Source organism: Pezoporus occidentalis, unplaced genomic scaffold (assembly GCF_034315485.1).
Source record: "Pezoporus occidentalis ecotype Australia unplaced genomic scaffold, CSIRO_AGI_Poc_V1 ctg11, whole genome shotgun sequence".
Taxonomy (NCBI): Eukaryota; Metazoa; Chordata; class Aves; order Psittaciformes; family Psittacidae; genus Pezoporus; species Pezoporus occidentalis.
Window position 1 is genome coordinate 8,056,870 of NW_026912886.1, and position 14,072 is coordinate 8,070,941.

The 14,072-nt window shown below is 40.1% G+C and overlaps 1 protein-coding gene across 1 annotated transcript in view; it reads right to left on the reverse strand.

The window, feature by feature from the left end:
• Positions 1-565: 565 nt before the first annotated feature.
• HOMER2 (homer scaffold protein 2) overlaps positions 566-14,072 on the reverse strand; it is a 56,625-nt gene continuing 43,118 nt past the window's right edge. The window contains exons 4-9 of the mRNA XM_062629576.1: positions 9,184-9,276; positions 7,761-7,900; positions 6,096-6,252; positions 4,228-4,338; positions 2,244-2,324; positions 566-850 (exon numbers count right to left, since the gene is read on the reverse strand). Of these exons, the coding sequence (XP_062485560.1) occupies positions 662-850; positions 2,244-2,324; positions 4,228-4,338; positions 6,096-6,252; positions 7,761-7,900; positions 9,184-9,276 (771 nt within the window). The 3' untranslated portion in view covers positions 566-661. The remainder of the gene's footprint in view (positions 851-2,243; positions 2,325-4,227; positions 4,339-6,095; positions 6,253-7,760; positions 7,901-9,183; positions 9,277-14,072) is intronic.

Genomic DNA, 14,072 nt, shown 5'->3' on the forward strand with positions numbered 1-14,072 from the left:
CATTGACTTTGTGCTGTATGGGTCCAGGCAAGCACATGCAACCTGTATCGGAGTTCATCTGATATCCACTGGATTTATTTTTTGGTGAATCAGGCCTGATTGACATGGTCCCTAAAGATACTGATATCTATGTGAAGTGATTCACTTGACTGAAGCTCATCACAGGCACATTTTACACACTGCAGGAGTTCCAGCTAATCTCTAATCTTCTGTCTGCTCCACCAAGGAATAAAAGTTGATGTTGTAGGATTGCCGATAGTCCGGACAAGAAAAAGACTAGTTTTCTGTTTCTATGGTTGCAACAGCCCTTAAGAAAGATATAAATTTCCCTGCAACAACTAACTGCATATTCATTTTAAGGTAGATCTAGTTCCAGATTCCTGAGACAGAACCCTCTACCTGTTCCCAACCCCACGAAACCAGAGCAGCAATATATGAAGTTTCTAATCTCAACAAAATTCAGTGAGCAGCATGATTGGTTTGAAAAATAAACAGATGAAAGAAATAATCCCAAACCCCCCACAGCAAATTCGCAGCCTCTATGTACAAAACCAATGCAAACAAGTGGAACATTCTAGTTATATTTTGTAAAACACACATTTGGGATCAACAAAACATCAAACATCCAGACCCTAGATTACAAAAAAAATTCTATTGCCATCTAATTGTCAACCCCAAGTTTAGACAGTCCTTGTCGGAAATCTTGTAATTCATCTATCTTCCCATCTAGTACATCTAAAAAATTCTTTAATTCAGTTTTAAGGTTGGTCTGCCTATGTTTGCTCTCTTCCACTTCTGTCCTTAGCGTTCTGACTTTCTCTTCAAGATCTTTGTTCTTTTTCTCAGCAGCCTTAAAGACAAAAGAGACAATAAGATGAATCATAGAGAAGAAGGATGAACAGCATTTAGTAGGGTAAAGCAATAAATGACAGCTGGGCTGTAAAAGTTTTGCTTTGACTTCTGCAAACTGATTAACAAGAGCAAGTGGTGTGCTAGTCAGATGAAAAGGAAAGAAAGCCCACGCAGGAAAGGACACATATTAACTGGAAAAGATGCTTTGCATCAGATTTTGTCACTTGGTGGATATCTTAAAATTCAGCTGGATTTAAGTCATGCACTGTGCATATATTTCTGTCATAGCTACAGTTGCAGTATTAGACACTGTGCCACCAATTATATACAGTATTATCTATGGTGGTTTAACACTGGAAAACAAGCTTAGAAAATACTGTCTGAGGAATAATATTGCTTTATTCAGCACCTTTGGATTTATTGGTGTTTTTTAAAGCTCAACTCCCTGTGAGCACTAGTGCAAGGAACAGGGCCCCCATGTAACACCTCCCTTGCTGCGGTTCATTCAATTATTTTCCCCTCTCATTAGCTCTTCTGCCTATTGTTCTCTATTGCATACATGTAAGCACATATTCTCATCAAAAGCCACAGATGACATACTTTACCACCCTGAACCAAACGAAATTCGTGTTTTTACAATATCAGTATCTGCACTCCTCAGCAGCCTTCTAAATGATTTTAGATTATCAGAATTATGGCTTATTTGATTGGATTTTACATCATTGATGAGATACTGCTTACATCTGCTCTCCTTTCATTTATTGATTTATTGCATTTGCACAAGCCCTGACTTTAACAAGTGATGCCCAAAGCCCAGCCACTGCCTGGATAGGGCTCCAGCAGCCCAGTGAGCTCCAGTCTGCCTGAGCACCCCCCGGCAGACCAGCTACTTGTGCAAAACAAAGCCACAGCGAGCTAGTTGATGCTGGCAAGGAATGACACAGCATGTAAATGCATCCTCAGGTGAACTCCTTTCCCTGGTTATGTGCAACCATGCTCATCCATTTCTTTCCAAAACGCCTTCCCTGGTGCCACTGCGGCAATTAGCCGCAGGTCTTGGTGCGTTGCTCGACACACACACATGGCTGTGGTACGGTTCCACAAGCCCAGGCCAGCAGAAATATGGGATACAGGATAGCCTGGAATCCGCAGGAGATACAGGCAGCACAATCCCAGGCAAACCAATTTCTGCAGACGGCAAGGCAAAGAAATGGAGCTATTTACTTACTCCTGTGCTGAGAAGGGCATGGTATATGTTGCATGTAATTAACATTTTACAAACTAGAGCTCTTTTGCCTCCAAACACTGAGGTCTGAACAGATAAAAGCATTTATTTATGAAAAAATAAATGTATCAACTATTTGAAAATTAATTTAATTGCTTAACTGTACCTGTAATTGTTGAGATACAGATTCACATTCTGACATTAGCTGTGGTATAATTTCACCCTGCTTTCGAAGCTCTTCCAGTTCCTTTGAAAGCATAAAGAAAAAAAAATACATTAGTGCAAGCTTCAATTTAAAACATAATGGAAATTTGGGACTATGAAATGGTTTTGCATATTCTATTGTATTCTGCAAAGTATGTGGATGTAAAATAATCAAAATAGAATGTCTGCATTCCAAAACACATCATTTAATCACAGAATGGTTGGGGTTGGAAGGGACCTCTGGAGATCATCTAGTCCAACCTCTATGCTAATGCAGGGTCATCTGGAGCAGGCTGCACAGGATCATGTCCAGGCAGGTTGTTAATATCTCCAGGGAAGGAGACTCCACAACCTCTGTGGGCAGCCTGTTCCAGTGCTCTGCCACCTTCAAAGTTAAAAAGTTCTTCCTCATATTCAGCTGGAATTTCCTGTGTTTCAGTTGTGCCCACTACCATGCACGTATATATGTATATTCACAAATAATGCCACGGAGCTTACATCTCAAAATATAATTATATTCTACTATATATGCTTACTACATATATAACTACTATACTGTAATACTTACTATATATAGTATATTACTGTGTGTATATATAGACACACTATATATAGGATATGGCACATGATATATACATATATATATACACGCACATATATATACACATATATAAATATAAATACTCCACTAGGTAGCTCTGTCCTGATTCCCATGTCTTTACATTTTTCTCTCTGCATTTCCTACACGAAGAGGATATCAGTAGCTCCTCTTGCATGGCAATGTCTATGAGCAGGCTTCATGCTGGTTTGAATTGCAGACCATGAAAAAGGTTACATATGGGTGGTGTAGACCTAATGAAGCACCTGCTAATGTGAGTATGCAGTCTGAAAACAAGTTGGTATACTGCCAGTGTAAATGGAAGGTAGGTACGCGATGTTCACAAGTCAATCAATTTTCTGGTTCATTTGGTACTGTAAAAATGTGAACCTTGAAGAAAACACTAGCAGAATATAAGGGTTATTATACATGCTATTACCACAGAAAGGTTGGGAAGAAAGCACAATATTTTCCTTTGAAATATGGGGCTGAAAAAGATTATATTCATAATCTTCATCAAAATCCGTCTCCCTAAACTATTTCCTTGTGCTATCTTAAAACCCCTTAACAGCACTGCTTTTAAGAGCACCAGCAGAGATGCTGCAATGGCACATGGCAAACTTTATTGCACCTGCTGGGAAGCTTTTTCTCTTCATCTAGCACAGAGCATTTGGTCACTGTAATGAAGGAAAAAAACAAGGATCCCATTATTTTCACCACTGTTCAGGGGCTTGAAGCCATCAGTATCATTCTCCTTAGAAAAATGGACACCCTGTATGTCAAAAGGACAAACCAGGGTACTCCAAATGAATCTGAATTTCTCACTTTTGGCATTAGTCCTGAGATCAGAGGGACACTGTAAAATGGCAAAGCTGAAGACTACCAGCCATCTGGAAAATAAACAGGACTTGTTACACAAATGCCATATGATTTTGTAAATGATGTATTTTTAATGATGGTGCTGATGTCTATGTGAATTCTGGGATGGGGACTGGCAAACAAAACTGTTCTCTGCATACATCTGTCTGGCTTTGGGCAACAAGTATCACCACTTGAGCTCTTCTGTTAGAGGTAAAATGTTGTATATGAAAGTATCATGTTTGTTAACCCCTGCCAAATTAAAGCGTGCTGTCACAGCACAAAATACGTCATGAAACTGAGACTGAGGGACTCTATCAAACTGTTGCTAAGGAGCTGTACATGAAAAAACTAGGAACAGGCAACACCCGGAGACATTGGGCTGCTTCTGGCTGTAGGTGAGCCAGCCCATAAATCTACATTCCAAGTCAGAAGCAGACAGACCCAATCAAACTCTAAAGCATGTAATATCTGGGTTCAGGGCACTTACCAGCTCTTTGTCCTGAAGTTCTGTTTCCAGTTCCTGGAGACGTCTACTCAGCTGTGCATTTCTTTCCTTCTCTTTATTTATTTCATTACACTGTTCCTCCAGTTCTTCAATCTTTAAGAAATGTCAGACATTAGGTGAAACTTTTCAGATTTCTGAGAATCTGGGGCAGAACCCAGCTGATGGAAATGGGCACTGCTCCAGTGAACAGAGGGAAGCATGGGCAATTTTAATTTGTCATGGATCTGTTTCCTAAATCATAGCACTTGACTCACTGCACTCAAACTATCGCTTCTTTCCTTAAAAAGAGCCAATTTGCGCTTCCACTAGGAAGCCCCGGGACTGTGTTTATTCTCTCGTGCACAGTATCTCATATAAGTACTCAGGAATGCACAAAACACTGAGCTGCTAAAATAAGCGGAGCTGGGGATAAAATCTGCATTTCACTTCTGCGAAACCAACACAAGACTATAAGGGATGGGCTTTCTTAACACAGCAAGGAGAAGAAATCTCTCTGGTGCTCCCAGCTTTGCCTCCTCAGGGGTTGCTTATTATTCTAGCTGGAGTTCAAGGGACAGACACATCATCAAAACTTTGGGGAGAGAACCAATCCAGAGCAACGTATGCCACTTTGTTCTCTTGCCCGGAGATGTGCTTTGCTCTCTCCATACGTTCTGCTACCAGCTCTGGGCTTCACCCTCAGGAGATGGGCCAGCTCATTAAAGTACGCACTTTAATTCTCAGCTTCATGTTGCTTTGGGATTATAACTTCCTTTATTTGAAGGTAGAGCAATATGCAAAAAATTCTGACCCAATTAATAAAGGAGATGGAACTTCCCAGGGCACTGCAGTGGTGCAGCACGAGCGCCAAGCAAGGAGCCTACTTGGGAGTAAAGCTCAGAAAACCTCTCATGTAGAGAAAGACAGAACATTACACAGACAGCGTTGCTGCACAGCCTGGCTAGTCACTGGTATGATGACTTTGCAGCCGTAGTAAGGCAGGGTTTTGATAATCTTTTCATATGTAGGCTACAGCTACTGAGACGTGGCATGTTTCATCAGCTAATGTTAATGAGAACAACTTTTCTGTGCAACAGTACAGAAAACTAAAAAACTACACTGCAATAAATCGTCTTTTCTTACAACATTCTGTTCCAGTCTCTCACTTCTCCCCTGACCAAAAGAGACTGGATATAGGAACGCAAACCATGTTACAACTAATACTATTTTGTAATGTAACATCAGTTAATACAGCTCTGGACTGGACTCTGAATTATCACTGTGCACACCCAAAATACATGCAAATAGGTAGAGAGTATCTGCCTTGCAAAAAGGTTGCCCCAGGATGCCTCTTGATGTGCCCAGCATTAGTGCTGGAGGACCCAGCTCACAGACATAACTGATGTCCTCATTCCCCTGCCCACTGTCAGGATTTGTTTCTAATACTGTATTGTTCCCAGCTTAGTTTCCTATGGGCAACCAGGCCATAAACCACACCTTCTGCTCATTCATCATCTGGCAGTATTTAAGTGAGTTTTGAAAGGGATATGCAATAGTATTCTCACTTTTAAAACCCTACTGTTCTATCACCCTGGCCAGCAACCCCTGCTAACACTAAGTCTTCGAACTCCAGAGTCAGGGAGCTTCATGTAACGCAGCAGCACCAGTCCTCCCACTGATCCCCAGCCCTTCGAACTTCCGTGCCCACTGTGTGCAGAGGGAAACAGCTGCCTTAAACCCCCCCTGCCCACCTCTCTTTCCGAGACAAAATCTGTCTCCTAACACACAAAGCAGCAGAGATTCAAGAGAAAGAGCAGCAGCAGGATCAGCTAACTGGAAGAGATGGCTCTCCTGTGGGTATGCTCTGTTACCTTGCCCCTGAGCTGGTCATTTTCCTCCTTGCAGGCTGAGAACTGCTTCTTCCAGTGCTCGATGCTGGCTGCGGACTCCTGCAGCGCTGTGCTCAGCCGGGCGTTGCTCTCCCGCAGTGTCTGCAGCTCCGTCTCCCACTTCTTCACGTTGGTTGAACTGAGAAAAACAGGGCACCATCAGATGGCTTCACCTGATAAACCTGTGCATCATTATTCTTTACCTGACTGCGAACTCACCCACCACTGGTGTGAGCTGACCAATAATTTTTTGTTATAACATCAAGAATATTCCTATGTACGTAATTGCCTGCCTGAGAAGAACATAAGCCTTAATTTGACTGTCTCTGCCAAAACACAGGGATCTATTAACGCCAGCAACAGTGACCGGTGTGTTAGGAGCAAAAGTCCTGCTGTTGAAGCAGGCTGTAGGGTTGACAGTTGGGATCTCCACCATTGCAAACACGTTCTGCCCACCTCCAGAGCCATGTGGCTGTGCCTCACCAAGTACCTCTGCACTGCAGGCCTGGGGATGTGGTACCCATGCAACAAAGCAACTACACATTTGCAGCTGATGTAGTAGTTCAGAACAGAAGATGTCAGCGGTTGACACCATCTAGATGTGATTTTTTTTTTAATGTTCAGCCTTAAACACAAAAGTGTTAGATAATGCTGAAGAATTAAACTACTCATTCCCCAAAGCTCCAAGCTGCAGTATAGAGCACAAGAATAGAGAGTGAATGGAAGCAAGGCTTTGAAACTCCCTCCATGCTAGTTGCTACTTGCCTGTGGAGGTGTCTTCAGCAGGAGGAATGCACAAACGTTATGATTTGAAATAGGTTACTCTATTGAAATGTCAATAAAGAGAGATGGTGTGCTTCAGATAGCATATATGCATAATATATGGGTAATGCTGCTTGCGGTGCTGTGCCTTAATTTAAATAGCTTAAGAGTAGCCTGATCCTGATAGATTGTATTTCCATTGACAGATATATTCACATGCAAGAGGCAGATAAGGCAAGATCCCAGTAGAGAATTATTCTATTTTAATGTTGTAACTTTGCATATTCCAATGCCTGTGTTTCCACTATGGCTGCAAATTACTCTTCTCAGCATTTTCAAATTAATTTATCAAAGCAAATAGCAAAAAATGTGGCTTCAAGGGGCACTGTCCACAGCTTTAGAAACATTCCCCTAAGACTTCTAAGCAGACTGATGAAATTATATTTCTTACTTCAACTTTTCCAGTTGAGTTCATTCCCTTTTATAATTTTACATATCCATATCTATTTTCATCAAAGTAAATATAGCAGACTCAAAGAGGAAGAGAGATTGGTTTCACATGTTATCAGCAGCAATTGCTCCCCCATGGTTTTAATGTTATTTCTGTAGCTCAAAAACTTCACAAATGAAGGTGGTTCTGAGAGCTGGCATCAGCAGAGTAAAAGATATCTTATTTCATCACGAAGTAGAACAGGAAAAGACTAAATGGTAAATATCTCTCAACTGCATACTGGGAGGTACTTGCTGAAATCTGCTCATTCATCCATTCTGTTGTATCATTTTAAATTAATGCAATTATATTTGAATAATTTCTGTTAATCTCATTAGCCATCAGATAATTACAGCATGCTATTCCAATGCAATTTAGGTATTAAGGGAACTCACCTTTGGGCTAGAGCAATTTTTAATTTATCATTCTCAGACTTGAGATGTGCCTCAGCAGGACCTCCATGTGATGCCTTCTCATCGTCTGTCCCATTCACACTAGATGCTCGAGTGGAAGATGGTGTTTCACGTCCAGATTCCTGCAGCACAACACACAAATGAATACCGGGTGTCCCCTGCATCTCCCACCACATCAATTTCTTTGTAATCTTGTGCCCACACCACCCTGCTGGGACCTAGGCTGCAGATGCTCTCCTGGCAGAACAAACACATACCCTTTACATCTTGGCTGCAAAGCTGATCTGTTTAAAAAAAAATGAAAAAAATATAATGCTAATACAAAATGGCAGTTTAAAGTGTTTGAAATATTTTTAAGTGTTTTCATGACAAGGCTTGTGGTGTTTTTTTTTAAGATAATGAAACAATACAGTGCATCTGGAAGCACACAAAGTCCAAACAAAAAACAAAAAACGAAGGCACTGCTTCTCCATAGAGATACCATTCATTCACTGCGGGGTGATCACCAACTAAGGACAAGGTGAACCATAAAGGCTATAACCAAAGTCTTTAAAAAAATGAGTATTCAAAGTAGCCTCTCAGATTAATATTTGTGAACCCAACAAAAAGGGTTAGTTCACTCTTGTATGTGAATAACGCATCTGAATTCCTTTCTGATCAAAATTCATCTAACGTTCCTCCAAACATTAGCCCAGGCCAAGAACACCCACTGAACAGGATTCATTCTTGCCTAATGCAGTGTTTATGAAATAAAAGTTAAACATACAGACAGATTGGGACAACACCCAATTTCTTCAATTTGTAAGAAACCCAGATCTCCCTAGACAAGAGGCGCTTGGCTGTATCAAGATGTGCTGTCTAGAAAACTGCATTGTACAAATACGCCACACAAGCTTCTTCCAACTACTCACTAAAGCACTGCCTCTGTTCCCACACCACAGCTTTCCATTAGTCACACCTAGGCAATGAAACACTATGGCCACAAAAGTCAGTCTCACCATTGGCAAACCAAACTCCTACAAAAGTAGATTAGGTGACAAAAAGAAGTATCTCGATCAATCTCATTTACTGTCTGCTGAAGCACTACACTCACTTACTTTCCAGTGACCCAAACTATGTGTAACAGTACAAACCAAAAGATGTATGGCTTTCTCTGTTATTAAATAAGTTATAACAGCACAAGAATTGCTGAAAGAAACTAGATTTTAATGAAGGCAAAGAGCATGGATGGATGAAAAATATTCCTGTGACAATCCTAATGTCCAGCAGCTGACAATTACCTTTGGCAATCTCCATTTTATAAACTTCACGCTTGCTGCCAGAAGCTGGTTATAGTCCATTTAGAAAATTTAACTTTAAATTATTTGTCCTGTATGCGTACAGGCATTAAAGCTAAATTACAAACCTGGGAATGATTGCTTGAGGTCTCAATTTTCTCTTGAGATCTGTCTCTTGCTAATTTGGCAGCTTCTTTTACTTCTTGGAATTTCTCTGCAAACTGGAAAAAGCATGAAAGATATTTCTCAAAATGATTTATCATCTATTAAACAATTCAGATTACTGTGTTTATGTGGGTAATGGATCTCCAAAAGTGAGCAACTAATTTCGATAACTTAAAAGTTTTTGGCAAGAAAAAAGCTTTTAAATTCTTTGGCAGGGAGGTTCTTCCAAAAGGAATGGGGGTGCTTCTAAAAGAGGGACATCTCTGCAGCTCTGGCCAGTCACGGTAAAAACCCATGGAGAAAAAGGAGCTGTTAATGCCTCCTGGTTTGATTTGGTTTTGTTTATTTCCTCCCCCTCCTCCGTTTCACTTGGTGTTGACAGTCTGTTAAATTTGGAAGTATAAAAGGCATATGTTTGGATAAAAAAAATCATCAATGTCTTCTATTCCTAAAAGCAAGTCAATTAAATTAAGGAATGCAAATGAGCTCCTCTGCAGGCTGCAAGCAAGGGATTATCAAGAGATACAAAAATGAGAAGGTAGATCTGAATGGATGATGGGGCCATATGAAAACACAGCTTTTCCAGTATAATTTTCTTATTCATGGCAAAAATGAAATAAAGGTAGAAGACCTCAGGGAAAGGACCGAATGCATCCTGTAAGGGGTTATATCAAGCTGGGGGAGGCAGGGGAAAGAATGATAAAGATGAAAAGTAACGATCCCAATCTCTACAAGTTGCTATAGGACATCTGCTCTGAAGCCAGCCTGGCACTTTTGAAATACAAGTATTATCACAGTCCATCAGGACCGCAGGGTTTTAAACACTCCAAGCAGTGTTTAAAGTTTTGAAAGGATGATTGCAAACATGGAAGAAAAGGTGTAATACATTATTTTTTTAATTAAGATGCATCCAGCATGAGAATGGATAACTGTCTTTCTGCTAAAACACCTTGGTCTTGTTTGCCTCAGTTTTGAGAAACTCAAAATGCTAGAAAGAAAAGACATGTTAAAAGTAAAAATATAAATATCTGTATTTTATTGCGCAGTTCACAGATGAAAGGATTGCCATTATATCCTCAGATAATTCAGAATATTTATGACAAAATTGTAAATAAATGCATGAAAAAATTCACATTTTATAGTCGAGGAATGGGAAGAATCATAACCCACTTACTAACCTTGTCTTCTGACTTACAGATTTACAGCAGGTATTTAGCATGCTCTCTCTCAGTAAAATATTGGGACCATAAACACTGGTGACACAAATCTTCTCCAACTGGTCTAAGAGAAATCTGGATTTATATGTGGAGGAACCTGTGTTTTGTGTAACACACACAAACGGAAACCTCCAACAAACCCACGTACATCATTCTCAGACCCCATGGATGAAATTTGGGGTGTACAGTATGGCCTGTGACGATGCTCAAGAACTGGATTGAGTTCTTGAATCCAACTGTTTTCTATACAACAGCCGAAATTTCATATGCAACATATGTGCTCTTGGATAGCAGTGGTTGGTATCTGATGGCATGTGCGGTCACTACACACACAAATGACTTGATTACCTTTGTAACACTATAAAGATTGTTAGGAACAACTCCATTACGTTCTTGCCTTAAGTGATTTAACTCCAACTTTACACAAAATGTATCTCCTGCTGTGACAAAATAGCTATTACAAACTGATTATTTCTAAAATATTGTATCAACGATGAGTTCTACACTTGGATTTCTTGGAAATAGTAAAGGGCTGTTCTGAGTCTCTCTTTTACAATAAATCTTTATGGGCAAGCATGAAAAATTTATGAGGGCTCTTCATGGACTATACGAAATATGAAAAAACAGAAAGAATTGGAAGTGATCTATCAAATTGTATTTTTGCAGCTATCTTCATAAAGCACACAGGAGACTGCTGTGAGAAATTATTTGAGTGGAGGAGAAAAGGGCATTATTCCACATTTCCATAATAAAAAATTGCATATGACTGAACAAAGCTAATCTTCAACATAAAACCAATAATGATCTCATTGCACAATAGATTTCAGTCATGTCTCTAGTTCACCAACACATGTATTTAACACATTTGCTTTTAGAAACAATATAAAATAACTGAATTTTTCACCATTTTAGTGTCAGATCTTTGGCTTTAAGAGTTAAAATATTACCTTTCATTTTTAGTGTTGCTACCAACATAAAGACAGCTGTTTAGAAATGGTGGTGAAAGACTGCCTTTGCTTTGTTTTCATTCTTAGCTAATTATTACCTGCTAGATCTTACTTACAGTCCATTTCTGAAAGCTACTTTGAAGATCACTTGACTTGTTATGAAATTAAAGCCTTTCACTTGATTACTCTTCTGAGCACAGCAACACAGTGGTGACAGCCCAAAGAACATTACCAACGCTAATTGCTACAGGAGCAGAAGAGGCGTTTCTGAAGCTACCCAGACCTCGAGGCTGTCTCTGACAGTGACTGCACAGCCACAATGTCTAATCACTGGCAGACACTAGAGAGATGCTTTCTCTCCACTAACTGATTCCTTCTGTCCCAAACATAAATAATTGGCAAATAATTGATACTACAAAGCCATGTGGCAACTCCAAGATCTAAGTTGACTTTGAGCTATCAAACAATTGCAACAATAGGGAGTGCTTTTCAAATGTGAAATTCCTAGTTAATAATTGAATTAATCTTCTGTTTAGTAAATGAAATCATGGTAAATATGGTATCAAGGGGCAATGAACTTATACATACCCCAAACCAAATGAAAAAAACTTGTCATATTCCTCCTTTCATCTTTACTGCCTTCATCTTCCCTTTCCTCCACCACTGGTCTCAGGCAGACAAAGCTCCCCAAAATTAGGAAGAAAAAGACCAGAGCAGGAGAAATGCCAACTAAACACCACTTCAATAGTTCATCATGAATTATATGATGTATCTTCCCATGTCACAGGAAACAGTGAGGCTAAGCTGCAATATGGAAAAGATCTGCTGCTACCAACACTTATGAAGCCTTTTAGTCTGAGGCTGCTGCAGCCCATAAACACTGTTTGATTATGAGCCTTGCCCAGTGAAATTTAATGGGGACTCCAGGATGCTACTGTGCATTGCACAAATTATTTAAAGGCTGTTCACATCTGCAGCCTGCTTGGAACCTGGGAAAATATATGTATTTAAATAGACCTTCTTAACATTTTATACATTAAAAAGCATTATTTTGTATGCATAAATTTTAAGCTCCTGATCTGGCATTATATTTTATGTCTCCTACTGACAAATTGTGCCAGTGTCAGATGAAACAGCTGCTCCCACCCAAAGTAGTCTCATAAATATTTCATCGCCCTCTCAGTTTGCAGAAGGCTGGGTGATGCGATGTTCCTGTTGGGGAGCACCACCATGCTGTGACCCACAACACACCGGTCGCTTTGCCTGTGGTTTGCCCTCAGTACCAGGCAGATAAGCAACAAACAAGACTATTTACTCCAGAAAGTGGCCAGTAATTTGCTCTAGCACAGCCAGGCTGGACCTAGGGACTGTGCTGCATGCTGGGGTAAGGGAAGGCTCTGCTCCGAGCTTTCTCCCCTGTAACAAAGCAGCCAGCAAATACTCCACACAGAATGTGCATGCATGAATGGAAATAAAGTCCAGTGCTTCCCAGAGGCTGGTGCAGTTGCTTTTTGATGTGCAAAGTCTGGGTTTACTGGTTTCTCACCTGTATAAATCCTTGTCCCTGTGCCCTTGACTACCTACAGCTCCTCAGGTAGCACGTCTGCATTGAAGCATCCTGAATGATAGCAGAAACTTTACTTAACCACTTCATGTGCAAAATACATCACTACCTGTACAGCACCAGCTCTGCCTTTTCACCACACCCAGGCACACCATTAATTCTCCTTTGATTCCTGTTTCAATTTGGCTGTAGCAATGACTGGATAATGTCTTGAGACCTTTTAGAGGCACAGGGTGGGAAGAGGGGATAGGAGGGTCAGCGAGTCCTGCAAGAGGGAAAAAGGACCCCGAGTATGACACCAACTTTAAGCCCTGGGATTCTCCCAATCAATGTGAATGGTAATTAGGTTACTGGGTCACTGAATGCAATTTTCATTAATGGCTCATGTTTAATTTGAACTGCTTTTCCCTATAGGTATGGATTAATGCTTAAGTATCTCAAGAGAAGCAAGGCATTACAAAGAGGCAATATCTTTTATTAGGCCAACCAATATACTTAAACATGCAGAAGTTTTTAGGCATGCTAACCTCCTCTCCTGTCTCATTGTTATTCATTGTTTTCAGCAGACATATTTCAGCTTTATTTAATTATTTAAAGCCAGGGCTATTGATCTCTGCTTTAGTGGAGTTTTAGCGTGTCCTTCTAACTCCTAAATGTTTCAATTATTTCCAGTAAAACTGGCAATCTTTAATTTCTTTTATAAAAGTATAATGATATCAATATAAAATGAAATTTTATTTCACTATTCCTAATACATTTATACTTCTGTAATCTCTTCACCATCTCTGATCTTTCTTACTAACGGGTCAATAATTAAACTGAGGAGCATGGGTGATAAGAGGTATCTTTGTCCCACTGATTTGCATCGTAGCAATAAAACAGATTTTCTTATATTTTCCAGGTAGGTAACTGTCAGATTATTAGGTTATTTTTGATAGACCATCTTGTGCCATTTTCAGAAGTGCTCCCCTTAAGCTCCTCTTTGATATTCTGACAAGAAAAAGTCTTTCGGCTGATTTGGAAACCTTTCCCTGCAAGTAGAAGGCTGTACTGTGGGCAGTGTGCTCTTCAACAGATCGTGCAGTGCAAACAGATGTGCAAACCAATCTACAGAGAAACACAGC